Source organism: Diuraphis noxia, unplaced genomic scaffold, assembly GCF_037042655.1.
Source record: "Diuraphis noxia isolate RWA-SAM2 unplaced genomic scaffold, SU_Dnox_SAM2 contig0001, whole genome shotgun sequence".
NCBI classification, from domain to species: Eukaryota; Metazoa; Arthropoda; class Insecta; order Hemiptera; family Aphididae; genus Diuraphis; species Diuraphis noxia.
The window spans coordinates 68712873-68736981 of record NW_028301711.1 but is presented as its reverse complement, the minus strand read 5'-3'; the positions used below and the strand labels follow the sequence as shown (position 1 = coordinate 68736981).

General features: G+C 34.9%; 1 protein-coding gene across 1 annotated transcript; it reads left to right on the top strand.

Annotated features, from left to right (window-relative positions):
- Positions 1–594: 594 nt before the first annotated feature.
- On the top strand, positions 595–10676 carry LOC107168890 (uncharacterized). The gene is made up of 12 exons (XM_089214994.1): positions 595–901; positions 1363–1514; positions 6853–7193; positions 7360–7560; positions 7645–7841; positions 8777–8916; positions 9031–9293; positions 9327–9579; positions 9783–9848; positions 10213–10269; positions 10330–10483; positions 10551–10676. Exons 3-12 carry the CDS (start codon positions 7053–7055, stop codon positions 10552–10554), a joined length of 1476 nt encoding a protein of 491 aa, XP_089071120.1. The 5' UTR covers positions 595–901; positions 1363–1514; positions 6853–7052; the 3' UTR covers positions 10555–10676.
- The last annotated feature ends 13433 nt before the right edge of the window (positions 10677–24109 follow it).

Genomic DNA, 24109 nt, shown 5'->3' with positions numbered 1-24109 from the left:
TTATTTCTTTTCTAGGTATCTTCAATAAATGATGTAGAATTAGGTGTGTTCCCTTTGGATGTACCATCTAGTTCATTTAGTATGGAAATTAAAAATGTTTCGGTAATGATAATATTTAAATTTGATATTTATATATTTCCCTACTATGTATTTTATAATATTAAAATATATTTTAATTTTTTAAGTTGCCTATACAAAATTTAGAAGTCGAAGAAGTACTTTCAATGAATGAGCCATCAACATCTTCATTTGATTCTGACAAACTTGATGAAAATATTATGGTGATATATGTCTAAATTATTATTATTACTGTTATTACTATTATTAATTTTATTTAGAACAAATCTGAAGCTGAATTAATGGCTGCCAGTGAGATCGCTATTGAGGACACACCACGTCGTACATGTTTGAAACGTAGCATTCGACAACTCTCCAAAGAGATAGTTATAAAAAACAAGAAATTAAAGGGTTTACAACAAACCATACGATGAAAAAATAATTAATGACATCAAAAATCAAAATCTTGTTGATGAAGAGACAAGTGTTTCACTTTTAGAATCTTTTGGTAAGCACAAAGATCTTGTTACTAATTGGACAAAAAAAAATTTGGGAAAAAAAATTCCCAAAAAGTATAGTCCTGCTGTTCGGCAATTTGCTTTGTCTTTGCACTTTTTTTCTGGAAAAGCTTATGAATATGTCAGAGATCAATTTAATACAATATTACCACATCCACGCACGCTTAGCAAATGGTATAGTCATTTCAATGCTGAGCCAGGGTTCACTATGGAATCGTTGAAACTTTTAGAACTGAAAGTGAGGAATTCATCAGATCCTGTGTTCTGCGCATTAATAATGGATGAAATGGCTATACGTCAACATCTAGAATATGATAGAAGTACTGGTAAATATTATGGTCGAGTAGACATGGGAAGTGGAATAGATAATGACAGTTTAGCAGTAGCTAAAGAATGTTTAGTTTTTCTAGTTGTTTCTATTAACGAAAATTGGAAATTGCCAATTGGTTACTTTTTAGCACATAGTTTGAACAGTGCACAAAAAGTAGAGCTTGTTCGTCATGCACTGCATGTCTTGTCTAACACTGGTGTCAACATTATTAGTTTGACATTTGATGGCTGTTCCACTAATATAACTGCTGCTAAGCTTTTAGGTTGTAACTTTACAGTTGATGCATTAAATACTTCATTTGCTTCCGAATATGATGATTTGAAAATTGTAGCAATATTTGACCCAGCACATATGGTCAAATTGGTCCGCAACGCATTTGGTGAAAAGAAAATATTCTTGGATTATGAAAATAATGAAATTAATTTTGAATATGTTCAACGCTTATGTTTTTTACAGGAGCAGGAAGGATGTCATCTAGCTAACAAATTAAGAAAAAACCATATACTATTTTTTAAACAGAAAATGAAAGTAAAACTTGCTACTCAACTACTAAGTCAATCAGTGGCAGACGCGCTTAAATTTTGTAAAGATACTCTTAAACTCCATCAGTATGTATGTATATTGTATCTAATTAGTATGTATGCTATTTTTTTTTGTCGAATAAATTATCATTGTTATCATTAGATAATTGAGAAAAAAAAGAATATATAATCTCAGGAATCTCTTAGTTTTTTTTATACTTTAATTTAAAACGAATTCTGAGATCATTGAAATTGTTATGCTTATAACTCGCATTAAAATAAAAATTTAAAAATATGACATCCATTACATTATAATCTTATTGTTAAATAGAATAACATTATGTATAACAGAGTTTAGTGAATTATTAAGAACATACAATTTGCAGGTATTTTATGTATTTGTAAGACGGAGATGACGAATAATAATGACTAATGACATGTTTTTTACATTTGTATAAAAAGTAACACTATATCAAGTAATGAATTGGATAGTTATTATTTAAATTAATATATTAAAAAATGATCAATGATCAATTATATTAATGTAATCTAGACAAAAGATATTTAAATATTTTAAATATTTAATTCATAATCATGCAATAGAAATATTTATTATTTATTAATATTATTTTTGTTGGAGGCTGGCTTTATAATATAATATATTAGTATATTAGAATTAATCTATTGTTAATCTTAATTTGTATTGTTTTGTAACTGTCAAGTTACCTATCATAGTTGTATACTAGGGCTTTAAAATAAAATAAAAATAGATTTTTGCATCGTGTAATAGAAATATTAATTTTAATACCTCCTAATTGATAAATTAATGCGAAAATAATGTCATCATGTCCAACCCATTTTAAAGATTTTGTTGATAAATTAAAATCATGTTGTATAAGAACAATAACACCATGTTAGGTACCATGATATTACAACATTTAAAAATAAAAGTTATACATATTATGTATATTGCCTACAAAGTATAATATAAAAAAATTAATTGTAAGTTATATAATAATCAAATCAATAATACTTAATTAGATGTTGGTGAGATTATTATGTAGGTAGCAAACAAATTTTAATTCATATTAGTCATATGACTATTATTTAATTAAGCCCATTGTTTACAATACTTGATAAATCATTTAAATTTGACCGTATTGTTGTAATATCATCATTAATTACAGTTATAACATTTTTAAATGATGAAGGAAGATTTTCAAGAATTAATTTAAGAATCATCTTTTAAATTCAAGAAATATACAATAAAAATAAAAATAATGAACTTGAACTAATAGACTTAACACTTAAATAAGCTATGTGTGATAAAATATTTTTTTTCTAATCATTATATAATTATATAATAAAATACAGCATAATTTAAAATTAATATTTCTATTACATGATGCAAAAATCTATTTTTATTTTATTTTAAAGCCTCTAGTATACAACTATGATAGGTAACTTAGTTACAAAGTGACAGTTACAAAACAATACAAATTAAGATTAACAATAGATTAATTCTAATATACTAATATATTATATTATAAAGCCAGCCTCCAACAAAAATAATATTAATAAATAATAAATATTTCTATTGCATGATTATGAATTAAATATTTAAAATATTTAAACATCTTTTGTCTAGATTACATTTATATAATTGATTATTGATCATTTTTTTAATATATTAATTTAAATAATAACTATCCAATTCATTACTTGATATAGTGTTACTTTTTATACAAATGTAAAAAACATGTCATTAGTCATTATTATTCGTCATCTCCATCTTACAAATACATAAAATACCTGCAAATTGTATGTTCTTAATAATTCACTAAACTCTGTTATACATAATGTTATTCTATTTAAAAGTAAGATTATAATGTAATGGATGTCATATTTTTAAATTTTTATTTTAATGCGAGTTATAAGCATTACAATTTCAATGATCTCAGAATTCGTTTAAATAAAACCCATATGAAAATACAGCTTTCTCATTGGTTCAACATGTGGCGCGATAAAATATTTAAATTATTTAAATAATAAATATTACAATGAAATAATATATAATATATAATATATAATATATATAAATAATATATTATTATTTATAATAATTGGAGGCTGGCTTTATAATACAGTGTATACAAATTCAGATTAAATAGATTTTCATATTAAAAAAATGAAAGTTACAAATATTGTGTACAATATTTAAAAACGAATTGTAAGTTATATAATTATAAAATTTATAACACTTATTTATATGTTAGTAAAATTATGTGTGCGAACAAATTCTAATTCATATTATTATGATTTAAATTAGTATGTATGCTATTTTGTTTTTGTTGAATAAATTAATATTGTTATCATTAGACAATTGAGAAAAATAAGAATATAATCTCATGATTCTCATAAGTTTTTTTTATATTTTAATTTAAAATGAATTCTGAGAACTTTGAAATTGTAAGGCTTATAATTGGTATTAAAACAAAAATATGACATCCATTAGATTATATTCTTACTTTTAAATTCAATAACATTAAGTACCTATACAGAGCTCAGTGGAAGTGGATTATTAATACCATACAATTTGCTATTTTATGTATTGGTTAGATGGAAACAACAAATAATAATGATTAATGACATATATTTCAACATTTGTATAAAAAGTAACACTATATCAAGTAATGATTTGAATGGTTATTATTAATATTGCAAAATACAAATGATCAATGAGATTTTCTGTTAGTTAAACAAAGTTTTATGTTTTGTAATAGTCTTCTGGAGGTGTTTTTAGATGGACCATGGTCACTTAAAGCCGGTCGACCTATAACACAATCAAATTTGTTAATGCATAATATTATTAATTTATCTTTATTTTATTATAAATTACCTAATGGTAAACGCTTGCTACCTCTTGTTATCCCTGGTCTTCATCTAGAAATTGTAGTCGGCTATACTTTAATAGCAGCACCATCTTTATGTCTAAATGGTATTGTCGTAGAACCAGCAGTTGTCAAAAATGTATTAAATTGTCCTTCTGTTTTTACTTTATCCAATCTATTTTTGAATTTAAGTAAATTTTCAAGAGTATATTGGTTGAACTTTTTTACATTATTAGTTAATAGAGTTTTTATATCTTCTAATACAGCATTAATATCTTGTGTATTTGGTACCTGACTGTCTGCAATGGGCACTGGTGTGCTTTTTATCAACATTTTTTTTTTAATAATATGATTATTTTCATGTGTATTATGTACGTCTTGTTCGTTTATTTCTGTTATAGGCCAATCGCAAATGTATTGAACGAGTCTCATCATTGATTATAAATACATTTATTATATATTTATAATCAATGGTCTCATGTTGCAGATGTAAAGCCTCCTTAGATATAAGCCCTTCATAAAATGTCTTACTGGGCGCTTTAACTCCCAATACTAATTTTGATATTGCGAATTTATCCTTAACAGTTATAGGTGGAAAATTAACCCCAATAAATTTATAAAATACATAAATTATTCCTTGGTGTTTACAAAATCTTCCGTACATACCATCTTGACAAGACCAAATTCCTATATTTGGCTCAATACAATACATCAGTTGTTGGTTATTTTGACTAGGAACATAATAATGCTCATTTTCTACAATAATTTTATCTTTTGTAATATAATTACTTTTTTTGATTATGCTTTCAAAATATAATCGAGCTGTAGCTTTTCTGTCATTGGAAAATTCGAGGCATTTCTTTTTATAATACTCTTCCAATTTTGTGCAACAAAAATCTACTAGTGAAACTACATTATATGCTTTTACTCGGCATAACACATTTTCTTTAAAAATTCTAACTGACACCTCACTATAATTATTTGTGTGATGGCCTCTAGTTGTATGGTCCCTCCAAGCTAAGCACCGACGCTCTTTTTGCTGCCAGTGATGTACAATTACATATTTTTGCCATTTTGGATACATGCTCCCTGCATTAAGAGTAGAATCAAATGCTTTTTGAGCTTCTTCAGGAGTATCAGAATATAACATCTTCCTAAATGCCTGCATCATTAATGTCCGATGTTCTTTTTTTATACTATTTTTACTATCCCATAGCCATCTCCAAACTGCTTGCATACCTAACGTAATATATAGTAATATTTTTAAATGATGAAGGAAGATTTTCTAGAGTTAATTTGAGAAACATCTTTTAAATTTAAGAAATATACTATAAAAAAAAAATAATGATTTTGGATTAATAAACTCAAAACACTTAAATAATCTATGTGTGATAAAATATTTTTTTCTAATTATCAAATAATCATATAATAAAATACGGCATAATTTTTTCTAAAAATAACTACCTATTCCAAATAATATTACATTAATGACAACAATGATAACAATATTAATTTATTCAATATATATTATATATTATTTCATTGTAATATTTATTATTTAAATAATTTAAATATTTTATCGCGCCACATGTTGAACCAATGAAAAAGCTGTATTTTCATATGGGTTTTATTTCGTGTGCAGAATGGTAATATCAAATAATAATAAATATAATAATAACAAATATTGTTCTGTGGTAATATGCTGCCGGCGTCCCGATACAATCTGATAATCTGATGAAGTGATAACGTTTATTTCTACAGCACGATCCACGATGTGGTACGAGCATACAAATGCGCCATGTATCGATAGATCCGATGGCAAGTTTCTATTACAACTTACTTACAGACTGTTGCGAAGCCACCAGTACAGTCCACTGTAAAATATGTTGTTTTTATGTCTACGTCTATGATAAGATAAAATTCAAATAATTCTAAATTCATATAATCATAATCATAATTACTATTTGATTTATCAATATAAATAATTTGTAAAAATGATACAAGTATAATAAATACTACAATAATAAGTTCTAACATTACATATTATAATTTTTATTTTTATCGAACCATTTTTAAGCATTATTATCATTATAATAAACTAATAAACATTTTAGTAACTCAGAAACTACTCATTAGAATTTTGATTTAGATACATCAACATTTTTCAAAAAAAACCATTCGCATATCAGACATTTTAAAAATATGGTCTCAAGGTCTACTTAAGAATTCTAAAAATCAGTATTTTGAAAAATGTACTATTAAATAAAAAATAGGGGTGAGTATAGTTAAAAACCTCTGTATGTATAATATTCTTTTAAATGGTTAACTCAAAGAGATTATCTTTGCTTTGTCACGGCTATAATTTATCTTATTGTAGATTGCATAAATGCTATTGTTATATAACTGTTAAGCTATAATAGTTATTTCTAGAAGCTAATAAAAAAAAAAAAACAAAGATGCATTTTATAATTTTTAAAGTTCTGAAAGCTAATTAATTTAAATATCTTACAACTATATTTAGTTTTTTTTCATAGAAAGCCTGAAGCTGCTGGGCTCTACCCATATTCTACGGCAGAAAGTAGTATGCGACTTGCCAGGAAAAGTTCACTGCCACCACCACCTCCTTCGTTGTCCGACTTGGCTAATCTTTTTGACTCAAGAAGTTTGAGTCAATACAATTGCTGACAAGACATTGTCCAAGGGTTGTGTGCGCGAGGTCGATGGCCGAGGGGCAATGATATTTACATGCACAACCTTGATACAATCAGTTGTAAGCAACAATGTTGAAGAAATTCATATTGATGCAACATTTAAGGTTGTTCCATCAAATATGGGAAGGCAAATGTTAAGCATTCATTGCATGATAGGGAACCATGTATGTTATTTTAAGATTATATATAACTTAATATTTTATTACCAAAATACACTAGGTAACTGCAAATTAAAAATCAATCACAAATTTGACTAAATTGTTTAGATTAGTTTTATTACTATTTAATAATAATACAATTTAATATTTGATGAATTTCTTTCCTGTTTAGTCCATACCCATTGTGTATTGCCTCATGGAGGCTAAATCCAGAAATACGTACAACAGTGTTTTTAATTTCTTAAAATTAAACATTCTGACAAACCTAAATCCGACCATTATTATAACAGATTATGAGATGGCACTTAGGGATACTCTTTCATTTTATTTCCCCAATGCACGTACTGTAGGTTGTTGGTTCCACCATAACCAAGTAAATTAATTAATATAATTATTAAAAATAATTAAAAACTATTTACGTTTTTTATTATATACATATAACCACATTTCTTTAAAGGCAGTTTGGAAAAATATGAAGAAAAAAGGATTTTTGCAACTAACAAATTCAAATGAATATGCTTTAAAAGCTTTGAAAATGCTGTTAGCTCTGCCACTTTTACCATCAGGTGATATTCAGAGAGAATTTGATACAGTGAGGATATACGCGATAAACCACAATGTTCTGATGGTTGATCTATTTGATTTCTATCAAAAGTAAGAACATTTTTTCAAAATGTTGTATTATTTTTTAAAGCTTAAGCTTTCTTTTATTACATATTATATTGGTTTTTATTTATTTTTTTTTTAACATAAATTTGTTTTTGTGCTGGCTACAGATATTATATATATGTAGCTGATTTTTGCTAATGTTTTGCTGATTACTAGGGTTCAGAAGTTATAGGAGTTGCATATTGTTCTGTATGCTGTTGAATCATAGCAGTCCAAATATAGAAATCCAAGCTATACAATGTTGAGTTTAAAAATAGAAAATTAAAAATGAATATTTTGCATATTTCGATAATTTAAGAAAGAAGTGCATATTTCGTTGATTTTCGTTGATTTTTGCATAATTTAATATTTTCTACAAAAATTAATTTTTTTTCATTCTTAACCAATTTATTTTAAATAATGTTAAATTTTTTCAGTTCAATAAAATCTCAAACGTCAACCGGTGACATGGCATATTTTTTATTATTTTTATATAGAAGAGTTTTAAATAATACAATTTTTTTAAATATATATTTTTATAATTTGTTTTCGTGTATATTAATAAATAATTGATACACTTTTAATAAATAAACATTTTTTTTGCATTTTTCACATTTTTTAATGCATATTTTATAATTTTTTCTTGCATATTTTGCCTTTTTTTGCTCCTATAACTTCCGAACCCTACTGATTACATAGAAACGAATTAAAATGTAAAAATGACCATTCCCACTAGGTATATACACAATTAATGGTTACATATTCATACATTTTCTTTGGCATGGTAAATATTAAGTAGGGTGCTATGTTTTTTTGGAAAAAAACTAATCATATAAAAATAAAAATAAAAATAAACTATAACCTAAGGACATCGAAAAATTCTCACAGAAAATTTCTTTTGTATTATTATTATTATTTATCTATTATAACTTTATTTTTAGCTTTTGGCTTAGGCGAGTAGGAGTAGAAACATTATCGGTCACTGGCCTACCAAGGCGCACCAATAATTGTGTAGAAAGTTTTCACAATAGTTTGAGGATAAAATTCAACGTGGTTCACCCGAATTTGTGGATATTTTTAGGTAAGTATATTTTTTAAGATTCAATTTTTAATAATTGATAAATAATGATTAATATGATATGATTAATAATTAATAAAATATTGATATTAGGTTAATTTTTGAAATTTGTTTTAGATCACCTCAGTCATCTCAGTAAAAATGTCCATATAACCATCACCCAGATTTCTAATAACTTGTGCCCTTCGAGGAAACAGAAAACAAATATCCTAACGAATTTGAATAGAATTCAAAATTCTATTCATGAATATCCGTGGGGGCTGATAACCATGTGGCAATTTCTCTGCCGTACTGCACATGTTACTTTAGCCTATGAACAACGGCAGAGGAATTGGGCGCTTCATGTGGAAGCAGAAAGATCACCACCCCTAGAAGCAGCAGTTTGACCACCACCAGAAGCAGCAGTAGTTTGACCACCACCAGAAGCAGCAGTTGGAGCACCACCACCACCACCACCAAAAGCAGCAGTTGGAGAACCACCAGAAGCAGCAGTTGGAGCTCCACCAGAAGCAGTAGTTGGAGCACCACCAGAAGCATTATTAGTAGCAAGACGACAACCACCAGAAATACCATCACTACCAGTAAGGCCCATAGCAGAAACAAGCCAGCATCATCACGAGTTCATCCTCGTGATGACCTATGATGGCGATCTTGATTACCATAAAGGTAATAATAATATGTACCTAAATATTACTTAAAAATAACTTATTTTAAAATTAACAGTGGACGTTTTGAACAAGAGTACCTTATTGAAAAAAAATATTGTTTTTTGTCTTAGCATGATTAGGTACTTAATTTAAATAGTTTCATTATTATTTTATACACCTGAATTTACCTAAAAATGTAGTTAACAACGATTAAATTTATAGGAAATCGCAGACAAAGGTCAAATGCAGCTGAAGCCTGGACCTGGTTCTATGCCGAAGACCTAAATAGTAATACATTATTTATTTTAAATAAATACAATTGTAAGACCTGTCACCTAATAAAATTAAATCATTCACTATAATAATTTACATCAGAGATTCTCAATCTGAGGGTGCGCACAAACAAAATAAATCTCTTATATGAAAAAAATATATGTATTTGATATTATTATGTCAAATATTATATTATTATTTATATGTTAAAAACTGTTTTAATTTAGTTTACTGTTGTGTAACATACGATTTGCTGCTGTAAGTTTTTTTTTTTTTGTAAATGGAGTTTACTCTGTATGACTGTATGAAATAAATAAATAAATTAATTAATTAATGGCCTACACTTTCAACAACTAGTAATACATACTCACATTTTTAGGAGTGGTGGTAGATGAGACTCAGGAGCTGGGTGAGACTCAGCATAGAAATGAAGAAAGTAAGATAAATTAAATTAAGTTGTACCTATGGAATTTTTTTTTAAATATTTATTTTTTAGTCTTTGAAGTATGCGTCATTTGCCATCAAGGACTAAGTAACGTGACAACTATTCCTTGCCAGCATGTGTTTTGCAGAAGGTGCATAATAAGGTGGATGGATGAAGGGAATACAGGATGCCCGTTATGTAGAGCCCACATAAATCGTCTACAAAAGTATAAATATTTAACTATTTATTTCTTAAAATAATGTTTTTTTAATTAGTTTGTGTGTTTTGAATAGTTAAACTCAAGAAAAATATTGAATGATCAAATTATCAAAAACAATTTGTTATATTATATTAAATATATTAAATGTTTGTACATTTTAATGACAGTTAAATAAATAACAACAGACAACACATTAAAATATTAGCGTTATATTATTATTATCATTTTTAATTATTTACAAAAATGAAAATATTTATACTTAATTTATTTTTCTGTTTTTATGCCTTGATTAGTAGTTTTAATCTAATTATAATAAAAGAGTGAGGTAATTTGTTAATATTATGTAAGAGTAAGATATTTTTGTTTCTTATTTTGATACGTATATTGTCAAGGAATTATTTTCAATAACTAATAACTATTATCTATGTTTCAATTAGAATTTAAGTAGTAGGTATTTAAATATTCACTAGACATATTTTACTAGTTTATAATAATATTTGTAGCCTTATAACTACTTTTTTATCTGTAGTAAAAAAAAATTCATGAAAAGAAATACTTTTGAAAAACAAAATTCAAAAATGTCTAAGAAAACATAATGTTATTAATTATTACTTTTTACTTTTTAGTAGGCATAATTTTATATAAGTACCCCAGGGACCAGAGGTCAAGACACAATATGATACATTAAATTTATCATACCAAGACAGATGACAGACCTAACTATTTATAAATAACTATTAAAAAAGTAGGTCTGTGTGTACCTATATGGTGAATTCTAGTAACTGGTAAAGATAACATAAACATTACAAACATAATATTATATTATAAATTCATTGTTTTACTGATTAACTCATACAACTCGTAATGAATAACATATAAATGTTTAATATATTAAATTTGCTAATTATGTTTTTTATTCTGTAGACAACTATTGAGTCTTATAGTATGATGTTATATCAAAGATTTTTTTTTGAAACCCATGTGTCATTATTAGGACTCGGTTGCATTTTCAGAACATACTGTATGCTAAGTAAGCACAATATATATTTCATGTAACTATGAAAGTGTGATTAAAAATACCAATTCTTTTAGACCATATTTTAACATTTTACAGTTTTAAAATCTTATTTTATATTTTGAGGACAATATTTCACAATTTTTATCTTAAGTAGAAACTTAATGAAACATTTTGATGAGATAAAACTAAAGATTCCTAATTTAGTAGAATAATGAATAATAATAAATAAACTAATTTAAATCAGTCAGTTATAGATTGTAATAAATGAAAAATACTACAGCTTATTATGAGCAGACAACGACTAAAAAAAGTTGACATAATATTATGTAATACTGTAATAGCCTAATTCATTGGACCATGGGTATCTTTTAGTATTGTATTTTACTATTGTACATTATGGTTTATTAAAAGCGACCTAAGATGCTAACTTCCAATTTCCTATGTAAGACATTAAAACAGTGTTTTTAAAAATTTAAGTTATTAATTAAGTTTTTAAATAATATGTTTTGTTTTTGAAGGAATGAGCATGTCTTAAACTATTTTACAATAATTTAAAAATTACTGGCGTGGCTTGTAATTATTATACAATTGACTATATTATAATTTAATATTTTAATATTTTATAAGGCTTTAGAAGTCTTGCCGGAGTTTTTTAGAAGTTGTTATAATTATTAGTTATGAATGGTTTAGTCATTACTTGTTTCTTGATGAACAAAAAATATAAAATACAATATTGACACAAGTAATTAGCACTTTGCACAGAAAAAAAATATTAAATTATATCTAGGTAATGATTATGAGTTATAATAAATTTAACTATTATACTATTATAGGTATAAAAAAAGGTTAAGAACCTACATAAAATATAACTAGAACTAGGTACCTATTTAGAATACCAATTTTTTTTATTTTAAATTTTTATTGTGGCTATTTTAGCCCTTAATTGTTTCTTTTCAATTACCAGTATTATTTATTAATATTTGGGTACTATAGAATAATATTTAACTTGTAGAGAATTTTCCTGGCTTTCCGAATATACCATCTAATCGTTGCACTACCTTCCGGAACATTGTCTAAAAAATTTAATACCTTGCGCCCGCCTGTACCGATCGATCGTCTGAAATACGGTCCCCTGGCCGTTCCCGCGTTTATTGCTGTGCAACCAAGACGCGCGTGCACTATAGACTAATATTTAACTTGTAGAGAATTTTCCTGGCTTTCCGAATATACTATCAAACTACTTCCCAACCTTCCGGAACATTTTCAAAAAAATTGAAAACCACGCGCCCGCCTGTACCGATCGATCGTCTGAAATACGGTCCCTTGGCCGTTTCCGCGTTTACTGCTGTGCAACCAAGACGCTTGTGCACTATAGATTAATTTTTAACTTGTAGAGAATTTTCCTGGCTTTCCGAATATACTATCAAACTACTTCCCAACCTTCCGGAACATTGTCAAAAAAATTTAAAACCTTGCGCCCGCCTGTACCGATCGATCGACTGAAATACGGTCACCTGGCCGTTCCCGCGTTTATTGCTGTGCAACCAAGACGCTTGTGCACTATAGACTAATATTTAACTTGTAGAGAATTTTCCTGGCTTTCCGAATATACTATCGAATTACTTCCCAACTTTCCGGAACATTGTCAAAAAAATTGAAAACCACGCGCCCGCCTGTACCGATCGATCGTCTGAAATACGGTCCCCTGGCCGTTCCCGCGTTTACTGCTGTGCAACCAAGACGCGCGAGCACTATAGACTAATATTTAACTTGTAAAGAATTTTCCTGGCTTTCCGAATGTACCATCTAATCGTTGCACTACCTTCCGGAACAAAGTCTAAAAAATTTAATACCTTGCGCCTGCCTGTACCGATCGATCGTCTGAAATACGGTCCCCTGGCCGTTCCCGCGTTTACTGCTGTGCAACCAAGACGCGTGAGCACTATAGACTAATATTTAACTTGTAGAGAATTTTCCTGGCTTTCCGAATATACCATCTAATCGTTGCACTACCTTCCGGAACATTGTCTAAAAAATTTAATACCTTGCGCCTGCCTGTACCGATCGATCGTCTGAAATACGGTCCCCTGGCCGTTCCCACGTTTATTGCTGTGCAACCAAGACGCGCGTGCACTATAGACTAATATTTAACTTGTAGAGAATTTTCCTGGCTTTCCGAATATACTATCAAACTACTTCCCAACCTTCCGGAACATTGTCAAAAAAATTTAAAACCTTGCGCCCGCCTGTACCGATCGATCGTCTGAAATACGGTCCCCTGGCCGTTCCCGCGTTTATTGCTGTGCAACCAAGACGCGCGTGCACTATAGATTAATATTTAACTTGTAGAGAATTTCCCTGGCTTTTTGAATATTGCATCTAATCCCTTCGCCACCTTTCGGAACATTGTCAAAAAAATTTAAAACTACGCGCCCGCCTGTACCGATCGATCGTCTGAAATACGGTCCCTTGGCCGTTCCCGCGTTTATTGCTGTGAAACCAAGACGCGTGTGAACTATAGACTAATATTTAACTTGTAGAGAATTTTCCTGGCCTTCCGAATATACTATCGAATTACATCCCAACCTTCCGGAACATTGTCAAAAAATTTAAAACCATGCCCCCGCCTGTACAAATCAATCGTCTGAAATACGGTCCCCTGGCCGTTCCCGCGTTTATTGCTGTGCAACCAAGACGCGTGTGCACTATAGATTAATATTTAACTTGTGGAGAATTTTCCTGGCTTTCCGAATATACTATCTAATCCATTCGCCACCTTTCGGAACATTGTCAAAAAAATTTAATACCTTGCGACAGCCTGTACCGATCGATCGTCTGAAATACGGTCCCCTGGCCGTTCCCGCGCTTATTGCTGTGCAACTAAGACGCGTGAGCACTATAGACTAATATTTAACTTGTAGAGACTTTTCCTGGCTTTCCGAATATACTATCTTATCCCTTCGCCACCTTCCGAAACATTTTCAAAAAAATTGAAAACCCGCGCCCGCCTGTACCGATCGATCGTCTGAAATACGGTCCCCTGGCCGTTCCCGCGTTTATTGCTGTGCAACCAAGACCCGTGTTCACTATAGAATAATATTTAACTTGTAGAGAATTTTCCTGGCTTTCCGAATATACCATCTAATCGCTGCACCACCTTCCGGAACATTGTCAAAAAAATTTAAAACCTTGCGCCCGCCTGTACCGATCGATCGTCTGAAATACGGTCCCTTGGCCGTTCCCGCGTTTATTGCTGTGCAACCAAGACCCGTGTGCACTATAGAATAATATTTAACTTGTAGAGAATTTTCCTGGCTCTCCGAATATACCATCTAATCGTTGCACCACCTTCCGGAACATTGTCAAAAAAATTTAATACCTTGCGACAGCCTGTACCGATCGATCGTCTGAAATACGGTCCCCTGGCCGTTCCCGCGTTTATTGCTGTGCAACCAAGACCCGTGTGCACTATAGATTAATATTTAACTTGTAGAGAATTTTCCTGGCTTTCCGAATATACTATCTAATCGCTGCACCACCTTCCGGAACATTGTCAAAAAAATTGAAAACATTGCACCCGCCTGTACTGATCGATCGTCTGAAATACGGTCCCTTGGCCGTTTCCGCGTTTACTGCTGTGCAACCAAGACGCTTGTGCACTATAGATTAATTTTTAACTTGTAGAGAATTTTCCTGGCTTTCCGAATATACTATCAAACTACTTCCCAACCTTCCGGAACATTGTCAAAAAAATTTAAAACCTTGCGACCGCCTGTACCGATCGATCGTCTGAAATACGGTCCCCTGGCCGTTCCCGCGTTTATTGCTGTGCAACCAAGACCCGTGTGCACTATAGAATAATATTTAACTTGTAGAGAATTTTCCTGGCTTTCTGAATATACCATCTAATCGTTGCACCACCTTCCGGAACATTGTCAAAAAAATTTAATACCTTGCGCCCGTCTGTACCGATCGATCGTCTGAAATACGGTCCCCTGGCCGTTCCCGCGTTTATTGCTGTGCAACCAAGACCCGTGTGCACTATAGATTAATATTTAACTTGTAGAGAATTTTCCTTGCTTTCCGAATATACCATCTCATCGTTGCACCACCTTCCGGAACATTGTTAAAAAAATTTAAAACCACGAGCCCGCCTGTACCGATCGATCGTCTGAAATACGGTCCCCTGGCCGTTCCCGCGTTTATTGCTGTGCAACCAAGACCCGTGTGCACTATAGATTAATATTTAACTTGTAGAGAATTTTCCTGGCTCTCCGAATATACCATCTAATCGTTGCACCACCTTCCGGAACATTGTCAAAAAAATTTAAAACCTTGCGCCCGCCTGTACCGATCGATCGTCTGAAATACGGTCCCCTGGCCGTTCCCGCGTTTATTGCTGTGCAACCAAGACGCGCGTGCACTATAGATTAATATTTAACTTGTAGAGAATTTCCCTGGCTTTTTGAATATTGCATCTAATCCCTTCGCCACCTTTCGGAACATTGTCAAAAAAATTTAAAACTACGCGCCCGCCTGTACCGATCGATCGTCTGAAATACGGTCCCTTGGCCGTTCCCGCGTTTATTGCTGTGAAACCAAGACGCGTGTGAACTATAGACTAATATTTAACTTGTAGAGAATTTTCCTGGCCTTCCGAATATACTATCGAATTACATCCCAACCTTCCGGAACATTGTCAAAAAATTTAAAACCATGCCCCCGCCTGTACAAATCAATCGTCTGAAATACGGTCCCCTGGCCGTTCCCGCGTTTATTGCTGTGCAACCAAGACGCGTGTGCACTATAGATTAATATTTAACTTGTGGAGAATTTTCCTGGCTTTCCGAATATACTATCTAATCCATTCGCCACCTTTCGGAACATTGTCAAAAAAATTTAATACCTTGCGACAGCCTGTACCGATCGATCGTCTGAAATACGGTCCCCTGGCCATTCCCGCGCTTATTGCTGTGCAACTAAGACGCGTGAGCACTATAGACTAATATTTAACTTGTAGAGACTTTTCCTGGCTTTCCGAATATACTATCTTATCCCTTCGCCACCTTCCGAAACATTTTCAAAAAAATTGAAAACCCGCGCCCGCCTGTACCGATCGATCGTCTGAAATACGGTCCCCTGGCCGTTCCCGCGTTTATTGCTGTGCAACCAAGACCCGTGTTCACTATAGAATAATATTTAACTTGTAGAGAATTTTCCTGGCTTTCCGAATATACCATCTAATCGCTGCACCACCTTCCGGAACATTGTCAAAAAAATTTAAAACCTTGCGCCCGCCTGTACCGATCGATCGTCTGAAATACGGTCCCTTGGCCGTTCCCGCGTTTATTGCTGTGCAACCAAGACCCGTGTGCACTATAGAATAATATTTAACTTGTAGAGAATTTTCCTGGCTCTCCGAATATACCATCTAATCGTTGCACCACCTTCCGGAACATTGTCAAAAAAATTTAATACCTTGCGACAGCCTGTACCGATCGATCGTCTGAAATACGGTCCCCTGGCCGTTCCCGCGTTTATTGCTGTGCAACCAAGACCCGTGTGCACTATAGATTAATATTTAACTTGTAGAGAATTTTCCTGGCTTTCCGAATATACTATCTAATCGCTGCACCACCTTCCGGAACATTGTCAAAAAAATTGAAAACATTGCACCCGCCTGTACTGATCGATCGTCTGAAATACGGTCCCTTGGCCGTTTCCGCGTTTACTGCTGTGCAACCAAGACGCTTGTGCACTATAGATTAATTTTTAACTTGTAGAGAATTTTCCTGGCTTTCCGAATATACTATCAAACTACTTCCCAACCTTCCGGAACATTGTCAAAAAAATTTAAAACCTTGCGACCGCCTGTACCGATCGATCGTCTGAAATACGGTCCCCTGGCCGTTCCCGCGTTTATTGCTGTGCAACCAAGACCCGTGTGCACTATAGAATAATATTTAACTTGTAGAGAATTTTCCTGGCTTTCTGAATATACCATCTAATCGTTGCACCACCTTCCGGAACATTGTCAAAAAAATTTAATACCTTGCGCCCGTCTGTACCGATCGATCGTCTGAAATACGGTCCCCTGGCCGTTCCCGCGTTTATTGCTGTGCAACCAAGACCCGTGTGCACTATAGATTAATATTTAACTTGTAGAGAATTTTCCTTGCTTTCCGAATATACCATCTCATCGTTGCACCACCTTCCGGAACATTGTTAAAAAAATTTAAAACCACGAGCCCGCCTGTACCGATCGATCGTCTGAAATACGGTCCCCTGGCCGTTCCCGCGTTTATTGCTGTGCAACCAAGACCCGTGTGCACTATAGATTAATATTTAACTTGTAGAGAATTTTCCTGGCTTTCCGAATATACTATCTAATCCATTCGCCACCTTTCGGAACATTGTCAAAAAATTTAAAACCACGCGCCCGCCTGTACCGATCGATCGTCTGAAATACGGTCCCCTGGCCGTTCCCGCGCTTATTGCTGTGCAACCAAGACGCGTGAGCACTATAGACTAATATTTAACTTGTAGAGACTTTTCCTGGCTTTCCGAATATACTATCTTATCCCTTCGCCACCTTCCGAAACATTTTCAAAAAAATTGAAAACCCGCGCCCGCCTGTACCGATCGATCGTCTGAAATACGGTCCCCTGGCCGTTCCCGCGTTTATTGCTGTGCAACCAAGACCCGTGTTCACTATAGAATAATATTTAACTTGTAGAGAATTTTCCTGGCTTTCCGAATATACCATCTAATCGCTGCACCACCTTCCGGAACATTGTCAAAAAAATTTAAAACCTTGCGCCCGCCTGTACCGATCGATCGTCTGAAATACGGTCCCTTGGCCGTTCCCGCGTTTATTGCTGTGCAACCAAGACCCGTGTGCACTATAGAATAATATTTAACTTGTAGAGAATTTTCCTGGCTCTCCGAATATACCATCTAATCGTTGCACCACCTTCCGGAACATTGTCAAAAAAATTTAATACCTTGCGACAGCCTGTACCGATCGATCGTCTGAAATACGGTCCCCTGGCCGTTCCCGCGTTTATTGCTGTGCAACCAAGACCCGTGTGCACTATAGATTAATATTTAACTTGTAGAGAATTTTCCTGGCTTTCCGAATATACTATCTAATCGCTGCACCACCTTCCGGAACATTGTCAAAAAAATTGAAAACATTGCACCCGCCTGTACCGATCAATCGTCTGAAATACGGTCCCCTGGCCGTTCCCGCGTTTATTGCTGTGCAACCAAGACGCGTGTGCACTATAGATTAATATTTAACTTGTGGAGAATTTTCCTGGCTTTCCGAATATACTATCTAATCCATTCGCCACCTTTCGGAACATTGTCAAAAAATTTAAAACCACGCGCCCGCCTGTACCGATCGATCGTCTGAAATACGGTCCCCTGGCCGTTCCCGCGCTTATTGCTGTGCAACCAAGACGCGTGAGCACTATAGACTAATATTTAACTTGTAGAGACTTTTCCTGGCTTTCCGAATATACTATCTTATCCCTTCGCCACCTTCCGAAACATTTTCAAAAAAATTGAAAACCCGCGCCCGCCTGTACCGATCGATCGTCTGAAATACGGTCCCCTGGCCGTTCCCGCGTTTATTGCTGTGCAACCAAGACCCGTGTTCACTATAGAATAATATTTAACTTGTAGAGAATTTTCCTGGCTTTCTGAATATACCATCTAATCGTTGCACCACCTTCCGGAACATTGTCAAAAAAATTTAATACCTTGCGCCCGTCTGTACCGATCGATCGTCTGAAATACGGTCCCCTGGCCGTTCCCGCGTTTATTGCTGTGCAACCAAGACCCGTGTGCACTATAGATTAATATTTAACTTGTAGAGAATTTTCCTTGCTTTCCGAATATACCATCTCATCGTTGCACCACCTTCCGGAACATTGTTAAAAAAATTTAAAACCACGAGCCCGCCTGTACCGATCGATCGTCTGAAATACGGTCCCCTGGCCGTTCCCGCGTTTATTGCTGTGCAACCAAGACCCGTGTGCACTATAGATTAATATTTAACTTGTAGAGAATTTTCCTGGCTTTCCGAATATACTATCTAATCCATTCGCCACCTTTCGGAACATTGTCAAAAAATTTAAAACCACGCGCCCGCCTGTACCGATCGATCGTCTGAAATACGGTCCCCTGGCCGTTCCCGCGCTTATTGCTGTGCAACCAAGACGCGTGAGCACTATAGACTAATATTTAACTTGTAGAGACTTTTCCTGGCTTTCCGAATATACTATCTTATCCCTTCGCCACCTTCCGAAACATTTTCAAAAAAATTGAAAACCCGCGCCCGCCTGTACCGATCGATCGTCTGAAATACGGTCCCCTGGCCGTTCCCGCGTTTATTGCTGTGCAACCAAGACCCGTGTTCACTATAGAATAATATTTAACTTGTAGAGAATTTTCCTGGCTTTCCGAATATACCATCTAATCGCTGCACCACCTTCCGAAACATTGTCAAAAAAATTTAAAACCTTGCGCCCGCCTGTACCGATCGATCGTCTGAAATACGGTCCCTTGGCCGTTCCCGCGTTTATTGCTGTGCAACCAAGACCCGTGTGCACTATAGAATAATATTTAACTTGTAGAGAATTTTCCTGGCTCTCCGAATATACCATCTAATCGTTGCACCACCTTCCGGAACATTGTCAAAAAAATTTAATACCTTGCGACAGCCTGTACCGATCGATCGTCTGAAATACGGTCCCCTGGCCGTTCCCGCGTTTATTGCTGTGCAACCAAGACCCGTGTGCACTATAGATTAATATTTAACTTGTAGAGAATTTTCCTGGCTTTCCGAATATACTATCTAATCGCTGCACCACCTTCCGGAACATTGTCAAAAAAATTGAAAACATTGCACCCGCCTGTACCGATCAATCGTCTGAAATACGGTCCCCTGGCCGTTCCCGCGTTTATTGCTGTGCAACCAAGACGCGTGTGCACTATAGATTAATATTTAACTTGTGGAGAATTTTCCTGGCTTTCCGAATATACTATCTAATCCATTCGCCACCTTTCGGAACATTGTCAAAAAATTTAAAACCACGCGCCCGCCTGTACCGATCGATCGTCTGAAATACGGTCCCCTGGCCGTTCCCGCGCTTATTGCTGTGCAACCAAGACGCGTGAGCACTATAGACTAATATTTAACTTGTAGAGACTTTTCCTGGCTTTCCGAATATACTATCTTATCCCTTCGCCACCTTCCGAAACATTTTCAAAAAAATTGAAAACCCGCGCCCGCCTGTACCGATCGATCGTCTGAAATACGGTCCCCTGGCCGTTCCCGCGTTTATTGCTGTGCAACCAAGACCCGTGTTCACTATAGAATAATATTTAACTTGTAGAGAATTTTCCTGGCTTTCCGAATATACTATCGAATTACTTCCCAACTTTCCGGAACATTGTCAAAAAAATTGAAAACCACGCGCCCGCCTGTACCGATCGATCGTCTGAAATACGGTCCCCTGGCCGTTCCCGCATTTACTGCTGTGCAACCAAGACGCGCGAGCACTATAGACTAATATTTAACTTGTAAAGAATTTTCCTGGCTTTCCGAATGTACCATCTAATCGTTGCACTACCTTCCGGAACAAAGTCTAAAAAATTTAATACCTTGCGCCTGCCTGTACCGATCGATCGTCTGAAATACGGTCCCCTGGCCGTTCCCGCGTTTACTGCTGTGCAACCAAGACGCGTGAGCACTATAGACTAATATTTAACTTGTAGAGAATTTTCCTGGATTTCCGAATATACCATCTAATCGTTGCACTACCTTCCGGAACATTGTCTAAAAAATTTAATACCTTGCGCCTGCCTGTACCGATCGATCGTCTGAAATACGGTCCCCTGGCCGTTCCCACGTTTATTGCTGTGCAACCAAGACGCGCGTGCACTATAGACTAATATTTAACTTGTAGAGAATTTTCCTGGCTTTCCGAATATACTATCAAACTACTTCCCAACCTTCCGGAACATTGTCAAAAAAATTTAAAACCTTGCGCCCGCCTGTACCGATCGATCGTCTGAAATACGGTCCCCTGGCCGTTCCCGCGTTTATTGCTGTGCAACCAAGACGCGCGTGCACTATAGATTAATATTTAACTTGTAGAGAATTTCCCTGGCTTTTTGAATATTGCATCTAATCCCTTCGCCACCTTTCGGAACATTGTCAAAAAAATTTAAAACTACGCGCCCGCCTGTACCGATCCATCGTCTGAAATACGGTCCCTTGGCCGTTCCCGCGTTTATTGCTGTGAAACCAAGACGCGTGTGAACTATAGACTAATATTTAACTTGTAGAGAATTTTCCTGGCCTTCCGAATATACTATCGAATTACATCCCAACCTTCCGGAACATTGTCAAAAAATTTAAAACCATGCCCCCGCCTGTACAAATCAATCGTCTGAAATACGGTCCCCTGGCCGTTCCCGCGTTTATTGCTGTGCAACCAAGACGCGTGTGCACTATAGATTAATATTTAACTTGTGGAGAATTTTCCTGGCTTTCCGAATATACTATCTAATCCATTCGCCACCTTTCGGAACATTGTCAAAAAAATTTAATACCTTGCGACAGCCTGTACCGATCGATCGTCTGAAATACGGTCCCCTGGCCGTTCCCGCGCTTATTGCTGTGCAACTAAGACGCGTGAGCACTATAGACTAATATTTAACTTGTAGAGACTTTTCCTGGCTTTCCGAATATACTATCTTATCCCTTCGCCACCTTCCGAAACATTTTCAAAAAAATTGAAAACCCGCGCCCGCCTGTACCGATCGATCGTCTGAAATACGGTCCCCTGGCCGTTCCCGCGTTTATTGCTGTGCAACCAAGACCCGTGTTCACTATAGAATAATATTTAACTTGTAGAGAATTTTCCTGGCTTTCCGAATATACCATCTAATCGCTGCACCACCTTCCGGAACATTGTCAAAAAAATTTAAAACCTTGCGCCCGCCTGTACCGATCGATCGTCTGAAATACGGTCCCTTGGCCGTTCCCGCGTTTATTGCTGTGCAACCAAGACCCGTGTGCACTATAGAATAATATTTAACTTGTAGAGAATTTTCCTGGCTCTCCGAATATACCATCTAATCGTTGCACCACCTTCCGGAACATTGTCAAAAAAATTTAATACCTTGCGACAGCCTGTACCGATCGATCGTCTGAAATACGGTCCCCTGGCCGTTCCCGCGTTTATTGCTGTGCAACCAAGACCCGTGTGCACTATAGATTAATATTTAACTTGTAGAGAATTTTCCTGGCTTTCCGAATATACTATCTAATCGCTGCACCACCTTCCGGAACATTGTCAAAAAAATTGAAAACATTGCACCCGCCTGTACTGATCGATCGTCTGAAATACGGTCCCCTGGCCGTTCCCGCGTTTATTGCTGTGCAACCAAGACCCGTGTGCACTATAGATTAATATTTAACTTGTAGAGAATTTTCCTTGCTTTCCGAATATACCATCTCATCGTTGCACCACCTTCCGGAACATTGTTAAAAAAATTTAAAACCACGAGCCCGCCTGTACCGATCGATCGTCTGAAATACGGTCCCCTGGCCGTTCCCGCGTTTATTGCTGTGCAACCAAGACCCGTGTGCACTATAGATTAATATTTAACTTGTAGAGAATTTTCCTGGCTTTCCGAATATACTATCTAATCCATTCGCCACCTTTCGGAACATTGTCAAAAAATTTAAAACCACGCGCCCGCCTGTACCGATCGATCGTCTGAAATACGGTCCCCTGGCCGTTCCCGCGCTTATTGCTGTGCAACCAAGACGCGTGAGCACTATAGACTAATATTTAACTTGTAGAGACTTTTCCTGGCTTTCCGAATATACTATCTTATCCCTTCGCCACCTTCCGAAACATTTTCAAAAAAATTGAAAACCCGCGCCCGCCTGTACCGATCGATCGTCTGAAATACGGTCCCCTGGCCGTTCCCGCGTTTATTGCTGTGCAACCAAGACCCGTGTTCACTATAGAATAATATTTAACTTGTAGAGAATTTTCCTGGCTTTCCGAATATACCATCTAATCGCTGCACCACCTTCCGGAACATTGTCAAAAAAATTTAAAACCTTGCGCCCGCCTGTACCGATCGATCGTCTGAAATACGGTCCCTTGGCCGTTCCCGCGTTTATTGCTGTGCAACCAAGACCCGTGTGCACTATAGAATAATATTTAACTTGTAGAGAATTTTCCTGGCTCTCCGAATATACCATCTAATCGTTGCACCACCTTCCGGAACATTGTCAAAAAAATTTAATACCTTGCGACAGCCTGTACCGATCGATCGTCTGAAATACGGTCCCCTGGCCGTTCCCGCGTTTATTGCTGTGCAACCAAGACCCGTGTGCACTATAGATTAATATTTAACTTGTAGAGAATTTTCCTGGCTTTCCGAATATACTATCTAATCGCTGCACCACCTTCCGGAACATTGTCAAAAAAATTGAAAACATTGCACCCGCCTGTACCGATCAATCGTCTGAAATACGGTCCCCTGGCCGTTCCCGCGTTTATTGCTGTGCAACCAAGACG

Coding starts and splice junctions, on each gene's coding strand:
- LOC107168890 (XM_089214994.1), top strand. CDS start 7,053: ATGATATTTACATGCACAACCTTGATACAATCAGTTGTAAGCAACAAT. Junction 7,842..8,776: donor CTATTTGATTTCTATCAAAA/GTAAGAACATTT, acceptor CTTTATTTTTAG/CTTTTGGCTTAGGCGAGTAG. Junction 8,917..9,030: donor GAATTTGTGGATATTTTTAG/GTAAGTATATTT, acceptor AATTTGTTTTAG/ATCACCTCAGTCATCTCAGT.